Here is a 20,682-nt window from a genome sequence, read left to right on the forward strand (position 1 = left end):
AATTTCTAATCTGCAGCATAGTGATTTATTTATACACACACACACGTATATATTCCTTTTCATATTCTTTTCCATTATAGGCTATTACAGGGTATTGAACATAGTTCCATGTGCTATACAGTAGGACCTTGCTGTTTATTTATTTTATATATAGTAGCTAGTATCTGCAGATCGCAAACTCCCAATTTATCCCTCCACTAATCCCCTCTTTGCCCCCAGTGACTACAATTTTATTTTCTGTGTGAGTCTGTTTCTCTTTGTAAATAAGTTTATTTGTGTAATTTTTTTAGATTCCACATATAAGTGATATACATTTTTTTTTCTTTTTCTGGCTTATTTCACTTGATATGACAATCTTCGGGTCCATCCATGTTGCTGTAAATGGCATTATTTCATTCTTTTTTATGGCTGAGTAGTATTCCATTGTATATATCTATATATACACATCACATCTTTATCCATTTATCTGTTGATGGACATTTAGGTTGCTTCCATATCTTGGCTCTTGTAAATAGTGCTGCTATGGACATTGGGGTGCATGTATCTTTTTGAATTAGAGAAAAAGCTTTCTAATGGTAGTGAGAAAGATTGAAAAAGGTTATTTATATCTTCTGGCAGGAAGATCCCTTTCCTTAATCTTTTTCTTTTTTCCCTCTCCTTAATCTTGATTTGTGCAACTTACCTTTTCTTTAGATTCACTTTACTCCTAAATACGTGAAATTGTTACCTCAAAGTACAACTGAGTTGTGTGCAAAATGACTGTACCCTAAATCTTTTTATGAGGGTATTGAAGAAGTTTGGTTGGGGAGAAGTTGATTGCATAGTGGTTGGGAGTCTCAGAATTCTCCCAAGATTGTGAAATTCTGTTTGGGTCATTCACACTTGGGTGTGGCATACTTTGAGCATGTTATCAGATTGTTCTCTAAAATGCATCTAACTGAGGTCCTCTACTTTGAAAGGTGAGGAAGGGTAGATCTTGGTAGGTATAGTGTTGATCTTGACTTCCGTGAAACTCACATTGATATCAGTAAACTACCTTTGAATCATGAATTTGATTATTTTCTAGTTACTGGATAATGGGCATTGTGGCTTCTGCCTGTGTCAAGTGGAAGGGTTCTGAGGTGCATCTGGGGACCGAGGTGCCTGTGTGAGTACTCTCTAGAGTTGGCATTTCTTTAACTGGCACAACTGCCCTTCTGCTTCCTAGCTGTCCTTTGTATCCTTTGCTAAGTGGAGGGCAAAAGGGGTAGGGTGGTAATAGGCGGTATGCAGCTGGTTGGGCTAATCCTTACTCTGGCAATTCTGTGAACACGTGGGAGCTGTCATGTACGGAAAAATTGTTACTTTGGTGACTGAAGGGTGAAAAGAGAAAGGTATTGTGAAGTAGCAGCTATAGGAAGAAGCTACCTCTTCTAAGTCTGGGGAAAAAAAGAAAAAAAGGTTAAAGTTACTTAAATTTAGAAACTTGGGAGAAGGAGCCCGAACTGGGTTCCAGACCTCTGAAGAGGGTCTATCCCTCTGGTTGGGTAGGGGAGGGGTGGTGGTGGTGGTGATTAAGCTGGATGAATGTGCTGCAGGATTGTTGGGTGATGCTTACAGGCACCTCAGGTGGACCGGAAGCCCAAAAGAGGCAAGTGCCTTCTTGCAGTTTTAGCACCCCCACCCCATCTGCCGAATTTAACAGGGAGCCCCTGGCAGAGCAGAAATGTGGTTTGTAGAGTCCTACCTCCAGAGTCCCAAATTATAGAAGGATAAGTGAGAGACATTTACTTTACATGTGGTACAAATCTGAATTTCCAGTGTAGAAGTTTTCAAGATAGAAAGCTGCCTAACCTTCTGGTCTAGCCCGTGATAGGGAAGTGCGTGAAACCATTGAGATGTGGCAGTACTTGTCTTGACTTCAGTCCTGCAAATTTTGGGATTAATACAGATTTTTAAAAAGTGTATGTTTTTGTTTTGATTAAGTTTAGGGGAAGGACCCTCCCTCGCTTTCATCCACTAGGTTGACTGTCAGGGTTTTATTTTGTTTTGTTTTTTAAAGTAATCGTTATATTGTATAGAGAAATACCTTTGTTCCAAATCATTTAAATCTTTCCCCACTTTATTCAGCCAACCCTCAAATCTCAGGAAAGACAGAACTGCATGCTTTCAAGCGGGGACATTAGAGAAGAAAGTGGGATTGGAGAGAGAAAATAACTAAGGCAACAAATTCTTCCTGTCCTTGGTGACTCTGCATCAGCTCCAAGGACACTTCTTCATATAGTGTCCGAGCAAATTAAGAGACGTATTTTCTCTTTTTAGCCCTGATATGCCATTTAGTTATAAACTCTTTGTCATTCACCTAACATGAGTGCAGACATATGAAGCACTTGCTGGATGCTGAGGATTCCATGCTCTGACTGAAATGTGAAAAGAGCCCTTGACTCTAGAGTGAGCTGTTAGTCCAGTGTTCACTTGATAGGTTTCTGTGCACATTTCTGAAAATTAAATGAAACAACACATTTGAACATCCACCTCAGTTTTAAGGATTAATCCAATTGTAAATCCCTGTACCTTGGAGTTCTAACTACATTTATCTAGCTCTCCAATTCATTAGCCTGTGAAAGTCTAATGTCCTGCCCGAAGTTTGGCCATTTATCTAGTAGTTCAAGGTCAGAGGTTTACCTTTGTCTGTGTGGTTCTGGGACTGTACGAGCTGTTAACCGACTCAAGAATCTGTTAGTTGCAAGAATTTTGCAAGTTTAGTGATTTTTATTGAAGAGTTAGGAGTTTGGCAGCAAAGGATATAACCCACCTTGTTGCCTCTTGGTGTTTTTCCTTTCTTCTCATTTTTCTCCTTGTGCATTTTTCCACTGCTCAAATTCTTGAATGCCTGATCTTGAATGCCTGATCCTTCCCTCAAATCGCAAGGACTCAGGTGAATAAATAGCATGTTTCCCTAAATTAAGACCCAGTTCCTGCCCTAAATAAGCTCAAAACATAAGTGTACAACCTGTATGGAAGGTATCAAGGCCAAGGCCAAGCAGAAGTACGAAATAGTTTGTGAAAATTGGATTTAGAATTTTAAAAAGTCCTTTTTTCTGCATGCTTCTGCCGTGTGCAGCCAATCCCCTTAACCAACGTGTAAGAAAGAAATGGTGTTCTACAGAATGTGCACCCCCTACTTTCCAACGATAATCAGTAGCATTTAGTCAGCTGCTTAGCTCTTAACTGACAGTTGATTTTGACAATGGTAGAAATGCTGCTTTGTGGGCAAAATAATGTTTTATGGCTTAAATGGCATATATCTACTTCCTAATTCTCAAGAGCAAAAGGATTTTGCGTATGTGGTTTATGTGTGCACAGAATCTGGAGCCAGGTCCTCTGGGCTTGATTCTCACTCTGCCAAATACTAGCTTGGACATCCTCACTTGACCTCTCTGCTTTTTTATCTGCTTAATATACTAATCTAGCTCTAGAGTGATTGGGAGGGTTGGAGTGCAGGGAACAGAGCCTAATGTAATTCTGAGCATTATTTAATATCGCTTATTGTTGTTTTCTGATTTTGCAAAAATACTTCTTCACTATAAGTCTAAAAAAAATGGATATCTTTAAAGTGTGGAAAAGCTATGTTCATCATTTCATATTAGTTCACCAAAATAGATAATATTAAATACAACCTTCTGAAGTGGGGCACAGATTTTTAAACCAGAATGAATGCCCATTTATCAACAGTGGGTGGAGAAATGGAATGTTTGGGGTAAATAATATTTTTATTTTATTAGAATTATCATATATATAGTCAATTTTCAGTGTGTTAGACAATACTAAGCTTTATCTTTATAGATGCTAAACAAGTTTTATTTTTTAATCCAAAATATTTAGAATTTTGCACTGCATAACTTCATGCATGCTATAATGTGAATGGCCTTCTTGGAGTTGTGCAGTTTGGCAGACTTGTTAAAGAATACTTATTTGGTGGGAAGTAGAAATCCTAATAGCTGGTTGTTTCCTAATTTATCTCAGAGTTGTGTGCAAAGTGTAGGAAAAAAAAATAATTTTTCCTTTCTAGTGGTTTGGATTTTGGACAGAATCATGTCAGTGACACAGTTGGATTGAGAATGCAGATCTGGAGCAACTATAGCTTGTTTTTCTTTGACTCACTGAAATTTCACTGCTCTTCTTCTGTCTTGTCTATAAATATTAGCAGAGGTCTTTCCTATTAGTGGATTCCTCAGGCATTTGGCACTTAAATTTTGCTGTGATTACCACATTTGAAACCTAAAGTAACTAGTAATTAAGGAAAGGATTGAGTAAATAATCTATGGTAGTTGTAGAAGTATAGTCACTAGCTAGTAGGCCATGTGGTTTGCAAAGAATATTAATTTATAAAGCAACCAGGTGCAGTGACATAATAAATGAAAAAAATGTAAACATATTAAGCTGTTTTTAAGGACTTCTGTTTTTATCAGAACAAATATAAACGTACTAGAATATTAACCAGATTTTGGTTATTAGGAATATGGCTAATTTTAAGTTGATTTCATATGTATTTTTCTTTAATAAGCAGGTGAGAAAATGGGGAAAAAGCAGGTACCATAAGCAAAAAAATTCTTTTTTATTTAGTTATTAAGCATTGTCATAGATGCTGAGAATACAATATGTTTATAATATCCCTTTCCTCAACAGGGAAGATGAAATATTGAGTACTGAACAGTAATTACAAGGTTAAAGAGTATAACAAAAAGGGACCTTGCAGTAGAAGGAAGCATATAGCAGTAAGGTTTAACCTATTACAGCAATAACATATTTAGCCAAGTTTAGTGCTAGAGAGAACTTTTGAAATGTTTAAGGGGCTAAATTTTAGAAGGCAGGAGAGGTGAATGAGTTTGTATGATTGTATAACAAATTGGTACAATTAGAATTGGAATTAAATTCAGATTCCTACCTCCAGGTTTTTTCCCTAGTAGGTACATGAGGCTGTCTAGTTGAGGTTAGCTTTCTAATGTGAAATTAGCTCCCTTTTTAAAGGCTCTTAAACTAGGTAGAAATTCTTTGATTAGGAGATGAGCTGGTTTCAGTGCTCTCCTCCTTTGACCCCATTTAATCCCAAAGAGAGAACTTCTTAACCTCTTCATTTCCTCTCTTAGTCTATTAACACTTAACCTTTCCTTCACTTTCTTTTCTATTTAGTTTAGACTTTATTTTTAGCAAGGAACAGAAGCCAACCTTGGCTCTTTTAAGCTGAAATGATATTTATTGAGTTATGAGATACCTCACAATTTTCAGAAGCACCAGTGAACGAGGCAGGCAGAAACAGGGCTCAGAATTGCTTCACAGAGACTTCACTGCAGGCATTATATGTAACACACACACTCTGCAGAGTGGTTGCTGATGCCAAGTCCAGGAGGCTGGACTACAACTTCCTTTCCATTGCTGTCTAGCTGTAACTACTGCTGCTCTCTCCAGAATAATCCTTTTTTCAGATCTTAGTTTCTGATGCACAGGTTTTGACAGAGCCTAGGTTTCACATGCATAAGCTGTAAGAGAGTTAGGAAATAAGGCTAAAGTTTCTGTTGAGGAAGGTGGGGATCCATAAAAGTTGGTAAGTGTGATTCCCAAACCAGGGTGTTTTAGCTGTTGAGTGACCAAAAGGAATGACTAATGTCCATTATGAACCTCATTTTGCTGTATGCTTCTGTGTGACCATAGATAAGTTTTTCTATTTTCTACAACAGTTCCTTCAAATTTTCACGTTCTGCTTAAACTCTCAACCTGAACGTTGCACTAAGGAAGATATGAACAAGTGGGGAATTTTTACTGCTGTTTAATAGTAGGCAAATTTATAGACAAGTGGCTGAACTTACACATAAGTGCCTTAAAATGAATTATCAACTTCAAATACCCAGTTAAAATTTTGAGAAAGAAACAAAGAAACAAACCCACAATCTAGATCATTTCTAATTTAGAAGCTGAATTTTTAAAGAAGTATAAGTTCCCTGGTTTTTGCTAATGCATCACTCATAATTTTAGTGTTCACCATACAGAAAAATTTAAAAATTTTAAAATTATTTTCCCTGTTTCCATTCAGGATGAGTTCAAAAGACCTTTTCTCCCCTACCTGCTAAGTTACATACTCCCTCTCAGAATCTTACATATGCGACTTTTTTTTTTTTTAACGCTTTTTGATGGGTTTTATTAACAGTGCCTTAAGTACCATGGCACAACAGCAGTCTCAGTAATGAAGTGTTACTAAGTTATTAGGTCCTCTCTTCAGAGTTCTGTGACATCATTCCTAAGACACAGAATTCATTAGGAAGACATTACATTATCAAATCACTAAAGGCTTATTTTTGTTTTTTGGGGTGGTGCTAAAGTTTGGGCTATGAAGTGTTATGGCATCCATCAAATAAGAAATCGAGAGAAATGGAGAAACATAGCTTCCATGAATCTACTAATTACAGTGCTGGATATTCAAAGGAAATTTTTACCACCAAGAATTTCATGAATGTTACATGAAGGAGTAATTGAAACTGTCTTTAACTGTGATGCCAGTATTTAGAAATCTCTCAAAGAAAAACAGAGACAAAAAGATGGCCTTGTAAAGTTTATATCTTTCCATAAAACTTTCAAGATGTCTTTATAAATAAACAAGAAATAATATGCCCTCAGTCTGGTCCTGTTATTCATATAGTTTCCCTAACTCCCACCTGTAACCTTCTCTCAGACCCTGACATTCTAAATGCATCTTTCAGAAACTGACTTTTATGTATACTTTATACTCACAGTGAAATAAATTTAGGGTGGGAGGTGGTGCAAGAGGGTCTGTTTTATTTAGAGTTAGTTGATGCCGTAATACCATGTACAAAATAAGGAATTAATAAACATTTGTTAGTAAATTCATGTTTCAAAATCACAAGAGTGTTTTAGAGCATAATGGTTTGTTCACCATATAATAGATGGTTCCAGCTCAAAAGGGTATATATCCTTTTTTTTTTACCTTTTTTTATTGATTTATAATCATTTTACAATGTTGTGTCAAATTCCAGTGTAGAGCACAATTTTTCAGTTATACATGAACATACATATATTCATTGTCACTTTTTTTCTCTGTGAGCTACCATAAGAGCTTGTGTATATTTCCCTGTGCTATACAGTATAATCTTGTTTATCTATTCTACAATTTTGAAATCCCGTCTATCCCTTCCCACGCTCCGCCCCCTTGGCAACCACAAGTTTGTATTCCATGTCTATGAGTCTGTTTCTGTTTTTCGTGTTTATGCTTTGTTTGTTTGTTTTTTTAGATTCCACATATGAGCGATCTCATATGGTATTTTTCTTTCTCTTTCTGGCTTACTTCACTTAGAATGACATTCTCCAAGAGCATCTGTGTTGCTGCAAATGGCATTATTTTATTATTTTTTTATGGCTGAGTAGTATTCCATTGTGTATATATGCCACATCTTCTTTATCCAGTCATCTGTCCATGGACATCGGGGTTGTTTCTATGTCTTGGCTATTGTAAATAGTGCTGCTATGAACATTCGGGTGCAGGTGTCATCCTGAAGTAGGGTTCCTTCTGGATATATGCCCAGGAGCGGGATTTCTGGGTCATATGGTAAGTCTATTCCTAGTCTATTTTTTGATCAAATAAAGTAGATTTTTTTCTATTTCATTTATTTTAAGACTATACTTCTTCAGTTGACAGTCCCAAGAGAGAGAAAAAAAGTGACATTATGGCTTAATTTACCTCTCTTATGAAGTACTTCTTGATGATTATGGAGCCCCTCCTTAACTTCTGTGTGGTTTATTGTCCTGCCAAACACCTGACATTTACTGTTCATATTGTTAATTGTCTTTCTGTATACCACTGAGATTAAGAAAACAGACTCCGAAGCTACACTGGGTAGAGCCCAATAACCTGGATTTCAAATTTGGCTCTGACATTTGCTAGCTTTTGATCATTGCTAGTTCCTTATTTTCCTCATTTGTAAAATGGGTCTGAAGATTAAATGAATTAATAATACATTTAGAGCAATTAAATCAGTATTGGGCCTAGTTTGTTTTCATTCTTGAGATTTTATTGATTTGCTTCATATCTAGGATCATTGCTTGATAATTGCCTAAAGTTGCTGCCCTCGTGGGATTTACAGACTACTGGTGAGGGGAGGAAAAGAAACAGACTATAGTATAACCTGATGTGTTTAGTGAGGCAAAAGAATTGATTAGTAGTAGACAAGGAAATCAAGGAATTCAGCCTAACAGTTTTTCTTTTTGGATGCACAGTTTGTTAGTAGAATTTACAGATTGTTGTCCATTCTGAGTGATTGGAATAATCTTAAGTGCCATTCCTGGGGTGGAAATTACCAACCAACCCCCACAGCAAGTATAGTAATCCTTCTCATCAGCTCTTTGTGAGACCTGAGCCTGCGTGCATTTATTCATGGATCAAGCATTTATTTAGTACTTAGCACTGTCATTTGCTAGCCTAAGTTCTCATCTTCAGATAGTTTAGGATTCAACAAGTAAACCAACAGTTACTGTGCTATTGTAACAGGAGTGGTAGTAATTAATGGATAGAAACCTGGAAGTACAGGGAAGATGCTTCCAGACTAATTAGGACCTGAGAGATAAGTTGGTCAGATATACTTAGCCTTTGCAGAGTCTCTCTTTGGCTCTCAAGTCTCCATTTGAACTTAACAGAAGTATTGATCTAGTCTTGGATTGGGAAAAAAATTAGAACAGAGAGATTTTAATCGTATTCATCCCACACTATCTCTTGGGTATTACTCCAAGTGAAATACAAGAGTATGTTTATGTTACTTTATCAGTCCAACTGGAAATAAATCTTTTCAACAAAGTGATACCTTGGTCTAAAATCTAAGATTTAGTCCTTGGTATCCAGAGCCTTTGAAACAGTTACCTCCATTTTTCCTTCTCTGAATCTACCACCAGGAAATGAGATTTAAGTATGTGGGAGTAGAGGGAGAAAAAGGAGGAGGAAGGTGTGCTTAAGAATCATTATTCTCATCTGATTTTAGGATAAGCAATTTAAAACAACTGAATTTGGGTAAAATAATTAACTTTTTATGAGTGTCAGTTTTTTCATTTGCAAAGGAAGAATGTGTAAATAGATGATATTTTACATCCACTAGAGGGTAGTGTGGACCATAAAAAAATGACTCCTCACTGATTAGCCCTTATTATTTAATCATTCCTTATTTAAATTAATTTTTGTGCATGAAATGTTTTTTTGAAATTGCAACAAATCATTGTGACTGTAACAAAAAGTAACACTTACACTCCTGTTATTAGAGATTCAGATGCTCTGACATTACTTTTTTATAGAATTTTTTGATGGGAAAATAATGATGCTTTAAAGTTTCTCCACCAAATTTTACTCGTAAAATTATTCTTTAAATTATAAAATTATTAATTTCAATTATTCTTAATGACTTGTAAGTAAAATCATTATACACCAAGATTTGTGTTTCACTGTCCTGTATGGTAGCAACTAGACCTTGTGGAGATTGAGCAGTTGAAAAATGGCTAGTTCACACGTGTCCGGAGGGCTGGACTGCGGGTTTCTCCTTGGGGCAGCGGCGGGAAGGGGAGAGTATGATCTGCAGGGACCAGAGTCATGGCAGGACAGGCATTTAGAAAGTTTCTCCCTCTCTTTGACTGTGTATTAGTTGAAAGGAGTGCAGCCGAAACTGTAACCAAAGGAGGCATTATGCTTCCAGAAAAATCTCAAGGAAAAGTATTGCAGGCAACAGTAGTAGCTGTTGGATTGGGCTCTAAAGGAAAGGGTGGAGAGATTCAACCAGTTAGTGTGAAAGTTGAAGATAAAGTACTTCTTGCAGAATATGGAGGCACCAAAGTAGTTCTAGATGACAAGGATTATTTCTTATTTAGAGATGGTGACATTCTTGGAAAATACATAGACTGAAATGTCACTATCAAAATGGCATCACGTGAAGCTGCCCTTTCCACTGAAGTTCTGAAATCTTTTCATCATGTAAATAATTTCCACGTCTCTCTTTTATAATAAACTAATGATATCCAAACTAATGACATCCAGTGTCTCTCAAATTTAGTTTCACTGTACTGATAGAAACATTTCCAAATAAAAATATATAAATGAAAAAAAAAAGGCTAGTTCAAGTTGATATGTGCCGTGAGTATAAATTACACACTGAATTTTGAAGAGTAAGTATGAAAAAAGATTGTAAAATATATCATTAATAATTTTATGTCAATTACCTCTTGAAATGCTATTTTGCATATATTGGCTTAAATAAAATATTAAAATTTTACCTGTTTCTTTCTACTTTTTAATGTGGCTACCAGAAAATTTATAATTACACACATGGGTTACATTATATTTCTGCTGAAATATAGCACTGCTTTAAAGAAAAGCATTCACTGACCTTTTTATCATAGTGTACCTCTAGCTGGCCTTATGATTTGTAAGGAAGCAGTATAATGAAGAAATGGAGCACAACTTTGATTCTGTTCCTAATGCCTGCTACAATACATAGAGTCAGTTCTACTGTATAAGTTCCTAAAATTCATTGTGTTATATATGCAAAATCATGTAAAAATCGCAGGGTTCATGGATAAAATGTTAGGTGCATTACACTCAAACATCATTGGTAACATTTTTAAATGCCTACTTATTATATATCAAGGTCTTGTGGATGCCCTCACATAGTTTACAATTGTATATATGATGAAGAATTGGCTTGTATTAGTAATCCAAAAGGAACTCCTGTTAATGTTTTAGAATCATTTAAAGATATAATGATGGAAGTTGGAGTAGACAGAATGTAGGCATCTTTGAGGCATCCCTCGATTTTATGACTTATTTTTGTGATAATGAAATTGATAGTTATGGAGTATATTCAGATCTTAAGTGAGATAAGCTGGAAGATCCACAATTGCCATTTTGTGTTTCAGAGAATATTTTAAATGGGGGAAACCTAATTGCTGTAGATATAATGGTTTAGGGGTATATACATAGTTGGTTAATAACTGGGCCAAGTTTCTTACATGCAAATTGCCATTCTTTTTCTAAGAATACTGTTTATTATCTAAAAATTTTAGTGTACATAATTCATTAATTCATTGCCTTAAAATGTGTAAGACCTTAGATTGTTTCGTAGTGCACACAAGTTATTATTGAACCTAAAAATGGGAAGAATCCTATTTAATAGAATTTAGTTGATGGAATGTCAAGTATTGTAGTTTACTGGGATGTAATTCTGGGATTTGCTCTTCGAGTCCCAGTAGCTCTATTGATGATCAGATCAATTTGATATGTTATTTGATTCCTTTTAAAAGTATTTGTAGCATGAACTGCTGTATGCATTCTGTAAGATGAGATAGTTTCCTTGAGACCTAATCTTGTTGCCACTTAAATTCACATCCTATTTTTATATACTTCCTTTTCTACTTTTTAGTAATTAATTTCCTAAATATAGTCTACCGTACTTCCTATTCTGCATGGCTTAAACTCAGTTCTATCTGGGATTCAGTGTCAGGATTGCTTTTAAGCAAATAGGATCACAAAATGCAGCTAAAGGTTTTTCCGTTTTCTTTTAAAACAAACACTGTTATTTAATAAATCTTGAGATTTGTGACTGTGCCTTGCTCTTACCTTACATCCTTTTTGAGTTGGATATATATTTCTATGGACTTAATGTGTGATCTCACTTGTCCTTTTACAATGTTATCTTGTTTGATTTTTCACAGCAACTCTGCAGGAGAGGTAATGTTAACTATGTATATGAGGAAGCTGAGGCTCAGAGCAATGTAAATTACTTTCTCACAAATATAGTTAAGCAGTGCAGTTGTAATTTGAATCAATTCCTTGTAGACTTGAAGAAATCACACTGTACTTCACTGTCTTTCTACCAAAGAATAATGGAAACTAAAACGTGTTTCACAGTTAACCACGTGTGAGTAGTACCAAGAAGGATTTTATTTCCTACCCAAGTTTTTGCCCTTTTACGGAAAAAAATTGACAACAATGTCTGTAGTGAGAGTTGCTCCATTTGGTTTGGATTTTATTCTTTTTCCTCCCGTTATTTATGCTGTGGGTTTGTTTTGGAAATCAGTGCTGTGTAGTCAAATAATTATGCATCTATTCATTGTCTCAAAATCCATTAAAACTTGAGAGCGTATAAAAACTATTTCAAAAAGTTTTCCACACTTGAGCTTATTCTAGAATGTGTTCTGATTAAATCTTTTACTTGATCAGGCCGCATGATATGTTTCATGTGTACATTCTTTAGAAAGACTGTCTAATTTTGAGGGTGAACTGAAGATGAGGAAATGAATGTCCTATCTGTCTCTGACAATGTGTACTGAGTGATTTTGAAGCTATTTTGGGATGTGATCTTAGAGGTCTTTCTGTCAGCTTTTATAGCTTTGAATAGAGCTGCTACTATGTTGTGTAACCAGGAGTGGTGTTCTGGGGCTCTTGGACCCCAGCTTTCTTTTTTCCCCTAGTCTCCCTCTTTATGGCTTTCTAAAAATGTGAAGACCTGGGGCAAATCAGGAGGATGGAGGTGAGGAGTCAAAATTCAAGGAATTTTACCATCCACTTCTTTTCTCCTTCCTTTATGCCTACTGTTCATCCTAATTTTCTCTATTTTTTTTCCCCTAAAAATGAAGACCAGTCTCTTTTGTTCTAGGTACCTGTTGGAGGACTTCCCAAGATGGGAGACTTCTTTATTGCCTCTTAAGATTTTTACTGCTCTAAAAATGTTTTACTTGGAACCTAAAGAATATTTTGCTGAAAGTAGTTTATAGCATTTCAGTTTCTTTCTCATTTGCCCTTGCATTGTCATGGTTAAAACAAAAAAGCCTAGTCTCAAATTGAAGTTAAGTACTAAAAGGCATTACTTCAAATGACTATATGTTTAACATATTTTGGGGAAGGATTTGATTTTGTGTCTGCATCTTAGGACTATTTCAGTATGTAGCTGTGCTGACAGAAATCTTTTTTTAGTATATGCACTGCAGGCTGTAGAATGAAATGGTGTAAGATGTATAATTTTTCTTAAGTGAAGGCAGTGTAAATACAATATTCTCATTCATTGTTTTTCATACCTAAAAGCTTAAATACAGCAGTGTTCTGTTTTAACTACAGATACCTATTCAGAATGTTGAAAATGTATTACTAATATATACTATGTAATACATAAAATTACACGTACTATTGTCACTATGTATATTGAATATTAACATTTTTCTAGCTAAAAATAAATTATTTATAAATAGAAATTAGATCATTTCTTCCCACACCTGAGTAGATCCTTTTGTTTTCTTCTTGCAATGTGCTCATCCTGCTTTGAGTAACACTGCTTTAATGTTAAAGGTGAAATTTCTGATAATTTATTTCTCATTCTCTGTAACATCAAATAGATTCATATTTCAAGTATTTATTGAATATCCAGGGTGCCAGTCACTGTTCCAAATGCTGAGGATATACCAGTAGATAAAGCAGTCAAATCTCTTCTGTTACTTCCATTCTGAACAAAATAAGTGAGATGTACTATGTTCAAAGGCCCCAGAGATTAAGTGCGGGGGGATGGGGTAGAGGGAGAGGGTATGGGATAGGATGGAGTGGAGTTTGCAGTTTCAGTTATGGGGGCATCAATTGAGAAAACACATTTGAATGAAGATCTTGGGAGCCGAAGGAGTGAACCATATAGAAAGTTGGGGGAAGAGGAGCAAGCGCAAAGCTCCTGAAGGGGGAGAATGCCTGGCAGGTTGAAGAACTACAAAGAAGCTAATCTGGCTGGAACAAAGCAGGTGGGGTTGGGGCAGGGTGGGGGAAACATAGCTCAAGATGCGTAAGAGGTAGGTGAAGTGAAGGGATCATGTAAAGCCTGTTGGGGTGGGGGGGTGTCAGAAGCAGGGAGAACAAGTTAAGTTGGCTGTTACAGTGTGCCAGGTGAGAGTTGATGGTGGCTTGAATCAGAGGTGTAACAGTGGAATCGTGAAAAGCAGTCCAGTCATGAGTAGATTTCCAAGTTCACACCAACAGAATTTGTTGATCAGGTTAGGTGGGTGGAATATGAAGGAAAAGGTGGATCACTTGGAAGGATGGATTTTCTGGTTAACTGAGGAAAGCTTTGGGGGAGGAGTAGGTTGAGTATGGGGAAGGTCATGCTAAATTTGGGGTGCTTATTAGACATTGAAGAGAAGCTGTCAAGCAGACAGTTATGATAGAAGCATGAGCCGGGGAGAGATCTGTGCAGCACATGAATTTGTGAGGCTTCAGCATATATGGAGTATATTTAGTACGTAAATTCACTGGACTAGATGAGATCACTATGGAAGTGTGTAGGCAGAGAAGATGACCTAGGACGAACTGGCGCACTTCAGTATTGGAGTATTGTGGAGATAGGGAGGAACCAGCAAGGAGGTTGCTGCCAGACTAGTAGAAAGAGAGCCAGGAGAGTGGCTGCAGGAAGCTGGATGAAGCCTTGCAAGGAGAGGGCAGACCAGCTGGGTGAGATGTTGAATTTAAGTTAATTAAGATGAAGGTTAAGCATTTGATTTACTGTGTGGGAATTATTAATGACCTCAACAAGCAGATTAGTGGCTAGAGCCTGATTGGAGAGTTGTGCTTAAGATAGGAGAGGAGGAGAGAAATTGGATACGAGCAAGTATAGATAACTTTCCCAGAGGAGCAAAGTCATGGGGCAGTAGCTGGTGGGGGAGAGTCAGGTCAAGGTCATTTTCTCCTCTTTCTGGAAGAAATTACAGCAGGTTTGTACAGTTTGGGGAAAGATCCAATAAAGAGGGGGAAACTGATGATTCAGGAGAGGAAAGAGATGCTAAAGCAGTGTCCTTGAGTAGGAGAGAAGGAGATAAGATCTAGAGGAGAGGTTGGCCGTAGCCTAGAGTGATAGTCATTTCATCCATAGCAACAGGAGAAAAGGCAGAGCACATGGACAGGTTGGTGTACAAGTGCTTCAGTGGGAACTTAAGGCAGTTTCTGTTTTCTCATGAAATACAGAGCAGTGTTACCAGCCAAAAGAGAGGATGTGGATGAAGATGTTGGAGGTTTCAACAGAGAGGAAGAAGCATGTTATAATTATTTAGGAGAGGGAGAAAGATGGAAAGACAACTAATGATAAGATTGTTGGGGACCAGTAAGGGTCCCTTTGAGGTTCATTGTCAGTTTTACAGACTAATCAGCATGGTGGCTGTATATATTTCTGTAGCATTGTTTGGGTGCCCAAGCACTTGTTTTTCCTTCGTTTCATTATATTTTTCAGAAGGGAGATTTCAATAGCTTTAAAAACTACTTTTACTTTTAAAACAGCTTGTTTTATTGGTAGAGTTTAAACAGAGCAAGTTGCCTTACTTATATGGTAATCCTAGTGTTATCTTCTTTATTTTCCTAGAGTTTAAAATTAGCTTTATTAGCCTAATTTTAGTACCAACATATTTGTAGACACTTGTAGCTAGAATGTATATGATGTCATCAGTATTTGCAGTTGTATTAAGCTGATTGTAATTATTTAAATATTTTCTTTGAACTTTACATTTTATAAGCTAAATAAAAAAACATTGGGAGATTGGAGAGGTTCTTTTATGTCCATTTCCAAGAGGGAGGTTTTCTAAGGTTCATTTTGATGTTTACCAAAATGACATTCGTTCCACAAATGTGTTATGTTTTTCTCTTGTAGGAAACCCAGCGTTTGCTGGCAGAACCAGTTCCCGGCATTAAAGCAGAACCAGATGAGAGCAACGCCCGTTATTTTCATGTGGTCATTGCTGGCCCCCAGGATTCCCCCTTTGAGGGAGGGACTTTTAAACTTGAACTATTCCTTCCAGAAGAATACCCAATGGCAGCCCCTAAAGTACGTTTCATGACCAAAATTTATCATCCTAATGTAGACAAGTTGGGAAGAATATGTTTAGATATTTTGAAAGGTAAGTGTTATCTTTATTGTCATGTATGCTATTAAGATCTCCTTTTTCTCTTAAGCATTCCATATTAAGAATCTGAATATTGTAGTCTTACCTTATATAAAGACCACAGAAGTCTGTGGGAGGGAGATGCAGCAGTTCTGGGGCTGTTTTTTCATGCTTGATCATTCTGGGCCTGTTGCCTTCATAGATAAGTGGTCCCCAGCACTGCAGATCCGCACAGTTCTGCTATCGATCCAGGCTTTGTTAAGTGCTCCCAATCCAGATGATCCATTAGCAAATGATGTAGCGGAGCAGTGGAAGACCAATGAAGCCCAAGCCATAGAAACAGGTATTTAATATCCATTCTCCTTCACACCACCTACACTTTTAAAAACAAACTTGTACTACTTTTTAAAAGACTTCTTTTAGGGTCTCAACAAGAAAAGAAAAAATACTAAAGGAAAAAATCTGATCCTCCTTATAGTATATAAATACCTCTTATCAAAAGGTGTTCAACTCCATCTTATGGCCTGCTATGTGACCCCCAAATTTAAAGACAACCTATTTTAATTGGGAGATCTTGGACTCTTGTATAAACTATGCATGATTTAAACAAATACCTGAGTGCCATTCATCTAGCAATATGTAAGGGTAGTGGAAAACTTATTAGACTCTTGAGCTGTTTTGGCAATTTGTTTGATTAAATCAAAATGTGCGTCAGTTTATAGCTAGGGAGTTTGAAATGAGTAAGCTTTTTCCTGCTACAGATTTTAACAAAATTAATGGGTGAGCATTATATATCTAGAAATGAAGGAGACAGCTCTTGTCATCCTGTTAATTTTATGGAACTTCTAAATTCCATTGTAGTGTTTTGGTAGTGAGGTTTACAGTCTTTCTGCCCTAATCCAGATTATAGAAAATAGTATGAATTTAAGAGATTACAGCATGCTATTTCCACAATTAACTTAGTAGTGTTTACTTTTTATAGAGTTTGGAAAGAAACATACTGAACTAAGTAAAGTAATAACTGCTTGTTTGTTTTTGTCTGCAGCTAGAGCATGGACTAGGCTATATGCCATGAATAATATTTAAATCGATCTGATCATCAAGTGTGCATCACTTCTCCTGTTCTGCCAAGACTTCTTCCTTTTTTGTTTGCATTTAATGGACACAGTCTTAGAAACATTACAGAATAAAAAAAAAGCCCAGACATCTTCAGTCCTTTGGTGATTAAATGCACATTAGCAAATCTGTCTTGTCCTGATTCACTGTTGTAAAGCATGAGCAGAGGCTAGAAGTATCATCTGGATTGTTGTGAAACGTTTAAAAGCAGTGGCCCTTCTCTGCTTTTATTCATTTCCCCCATCATGGTTTAAGTATAAAGCACTGTGAATGAAGGTAGTTGTCAGGGTTAGCTGCAGGGGTGTGGGTGTTTTTCTTTATTTTATTATTTTTTTGAGGGGGGAGGTAGTTTTATTTTAATTTTAAATGGGCTCCTTTTCCCTCTTTTATGGTGATCTAATTGCATTGGTTGAAAGCAGCTAACCTCAGTTCTTTAGAATATACTCTCTAGCCAAGTCTAACTTTATTTAGACGCCGTAGATGGACAAGCTTGATTGTTTGAACCAAAATGGGAACATTAAACAAACATCACAGCCCTCACTAATAACATTGTGACTTTGCTGTCAAGTGTAGAATCCTCCTTTCAGGAAAAAGCTTGTGACCATTTTGTATGGCTTGTCTGGAAACTTCTGTAAATCTTATGTTTTAGTAAAATATTTTTTGTTATTCTACTTTGCCTTTGTACAGTTTATTTTACTGTGTTTATTTCATTTTCCCAATGTGACAATCTTATTTAAAAATTAAAACTGATGGAACATTGTTTTGGTCTTCACCACCTGACAAATTGAATGGTGAGAGGTAGATTTTGCCGGTTTCTTTTCATTGATGCAAGTTTGTGTTAAGATATCACTGAGTGGAGTATTAAGCTGGCCCTGAGCATGCCTAAAGCATCAGTATCTGACCTTTTTTTGCCTCCTAGAAATTTGAAATAAATGTGTTTGTGTTGTCTGGTTAGTTAGGCAATCATCAGTATCTTGCCACGATGTTTAAAAATTGTGCAGGAGAGTCACAGCCAACAGTTGTGATTGGCTTTGTGTAGGACTTTCACATGTGCCACATTTGTGTCTGGCATTTTGAGTTATGACCTTTCTCTTAGTTCTTGTCTCAGAACCTCATATGTGATCCCTGCTGTGTGTTATTAGGAAACACCAATCTGATAATCATTTGGGGTTTGCTGAGGCAGTTACAAGTCTTCCTTATAGACCTGATGAGCAAATCTCAAGCAGTCAGCTTGCATAAGTGTCATCAGAAAGGTTTCTTCCTTTGAGAGCATCAAATCTTGTTAATGATTTTTACTGTCATCCCTCTAATATTTGCTACAGGAGCTCCTCTTATTCTTTAATTTGATATTCAGCAGTTTTTTCTGCATTGACAGAGTTCCTCTTCCCACAGAACTGCTCCTTCCCACCCCTCCATATCCAATTCCTCGTTCTTGTTATTTTTAAGATACAAATGTAGCCAGTCATAAGTATGTAAATATTAACCTGTGGGTTGGAACCTTTGTCTCTTGCAGTTTAAGGTAATGGATATTGTAGCCCATCTGAATTTTCCCTACTCTTATTCTCGTAACTTCTGGAGTTTCTTCAGAATGTGATGTATTTTATTGTGCTCCTATGTAAGATGAAGAATTATCTATTAAAATTACATTTTCAACATACGAAAGTTTTTGATGACTGGTAACTGGTACCCTTCCAAATAAATTCATTGCTTGGAAACAGATGTTAGTTTAATTCAGAATAAAATTGTTCATAGCTCTAATATTGTAAATTAAAAAACTTAGAAGTTGTCATTTATAACAATTCTTGGGCTGTTTAGAGGTTACCTTGCAACTAAGGAAACTAAATCTCCTTCTGGCGCCAAAATGAGTGACCACCCAAGCAGTTGAATAGAGATCAGCTTTATTCATTGGAGGTGGCACTGCTTATGATGATAGCTAGTATTACATAGTGATTTATAAGTTATAAAATTCCAGATTTAAATCTATTGCTCTACAAAACTGTGTAAAATAGGACTCTGCTGTCTACTGAGTTTATGAGTCACAGAACTCCATAGAAATGGAGTAATGCACTATTTTCATTTCAAATATGTGAATTCCTAATTTCATAGCATCATGGTTTTTTCCCTTTATAATTTGGTAAGAGTCTTCATTGTTTTGATGATACTTCTCTCAACCAGTGGGATGAAACAGGAGCCATTGTGTTGACAGAGATTTCTTAGGATTTAAGGGGCTCTGGGAGAGGTCAAGGTAGAGTTTGAAAACTGGCAGCTACATCTGGCTTTGGGGCCTGTTTTCCTTGGCCCACACAGTGTGGTTGGTTAAAACATTATGAATTCAATGGCAAAATTTAACAAAATCGGGAGAGTCACATGAAAATTTAGAATCTGGTAACTTCAGTGATCTTAAAGATCTGGCACTGCAGACATAGCCTGCCTTTGTGCAGGGCATCTGCTGGGACGAGCTATGTAGCAGCCATTCTAAGAAGAGCTGGTTATTCTTCTCTAATCCAGTGACTCTCCAGTTGTTTAGAGCCCCCTGCCAGCCCATGTGCTCCTTTTTGTAGTTCTGTTCCTATGTAAGCCTTTGACTTTGTAACTCCTAAGCTTATGGACAGTTCATCAAATAAAAGTGCTTGATATATGCCCAACACTGTACTGCTTGTTGGGGATGATTAGGTGAATGAGACTGGCATGGGACTTTCCCTTGTGGACCTTTTAATCTCATGGGGAGGGGTTGTGAACAAAGAGCAGTTGCATCTCTGAGGGAGATGGGAAGTAAGTACTTGGGAGGGGCTGCTCCCCTAGATTCAAACCAGATGCACACCTCCGGACAGGGGAACAGCATGTGCAAAGCCCTGGGAGAGGTAAAGAATCTGAATATATTGATAAGTGGCTTGAAAATCAACTCTGCGCATTCAGGAACTTTTCTGAAATCCTGAGCTGATAACAGGAGCTTTATGTTTTTATGTGACTCTTAAATTTTGTTGTCTACTTTGTTGTGATTTGCTTCCACACTAGTTATTCTTGGTCCTCTCAGAGGCTGCCTAATGAGATCTTAGATTTGAAATATGTAGAACTTAAACCCTGCTCTAGACTAAGAACATACTTTAATACAAAATTTCAGAAGCATTTAAAAATACAGATCAATACATAAAAGCCATAGGTGCTGTGGTTTAGCACTATTGAAGGAAGAGTGTAGGGAGGGAAACCTGGTATTCTATAAAACGTTATAAACACAGTTTTAGCTAAATGGTTGTCATGGGAATGATAGGAATTGGCTTTATTTTTGTATTCGATGGTTCAGGAATCTTTTGGCTACTTACTCTAGCCACATCATTTTTTGTTAGTTGCAGTATCAAAGATGGTTTAAAACTACAGCCTTATCTGCAAAAGCAGGCCAAAAAAAAAAAAAAATGCCATGATTATAGGGCAGCTAATTCAACAGTCTATTTAATAAAAATGTAATATTTCATTGGAATAATGTATTTTGGGGCTGGGACTACATTTCATTTAGCTGTTTAGCATGCTGCTTAGTTTAAGGAATTATATCAGGGGTTTATTTTTTAAATGACTTAATGATCACAAAAGCAAAACATGTTGAATGTAATAACTTGAAAGAAATATTAAGAATAAAAATCTGTACTCCAC

The 20,682-nt window shown here is 36.6% G+C and overlaps 1 protein-coding gene and 1 pseudogene across 2 annotated transcripts in view; both read left to right on the top strand.

The window, feature by feature from the left end:
• Nucleotides 1-17,708, top strand: part of UBE2N (ubiquitin conjugating enzyme E2 N) — a 29,621-nt gene extending 11,913 nt beyond the window's left edge. Inside the window, exons 1-4 of one of the 2 annotated variants that reach the window (XM_010962716.3) lie at nt 12,417-12,551; nt 15,690-15,936; nt 16,124-16,264; nt 16,967-17,708. In XM_010962716.3, coding sequence (XP_010961018.1) covers nt 12,546-12,551; nt 15,690-15,936; nt 16,124-16,264; nt 16,967-17,007 — 435 coding nt within the window. In that variant the 5' untranslated portion in view covers nt 12,417-12,545 and the 3' untranslated portion in view covers nt 17,008-17,708. Of the gene's footprint in view, nt 1-12,416; nt 12,552-15,689; nt 15,937-16,123; nt 16,265-16,966 lie in introns of those variants that run through there. The other variant, XM_074375303.1, reaches the window with a different exon arrangement.
• LOC105074994 (10 kDa heat shock protein, mitochondrial pseudogene) lies at nt 9,579-12,262 on the top strand (annotated as a pseudogene).
• Nucleotides 17,709-20,682: the final 2,974 nt, after the last annotated feature.

This window comes from Camelus bactrianus, chromosome 12 (genome assembly GCF_048773025.1).
Source record: "Camelus bactrianus isolate YW-2024 breed Bactrian camel chromosome 12, ASM4877302v1, whole genome shotgun sequence".
Classification (NCBI taxonomy): domain Eukaryota; kingdom Metazoa; phylum Chordata; class Mammalia; order Artiodactyla; family Camelidae; genus Camelus; species Camelus bactrianus.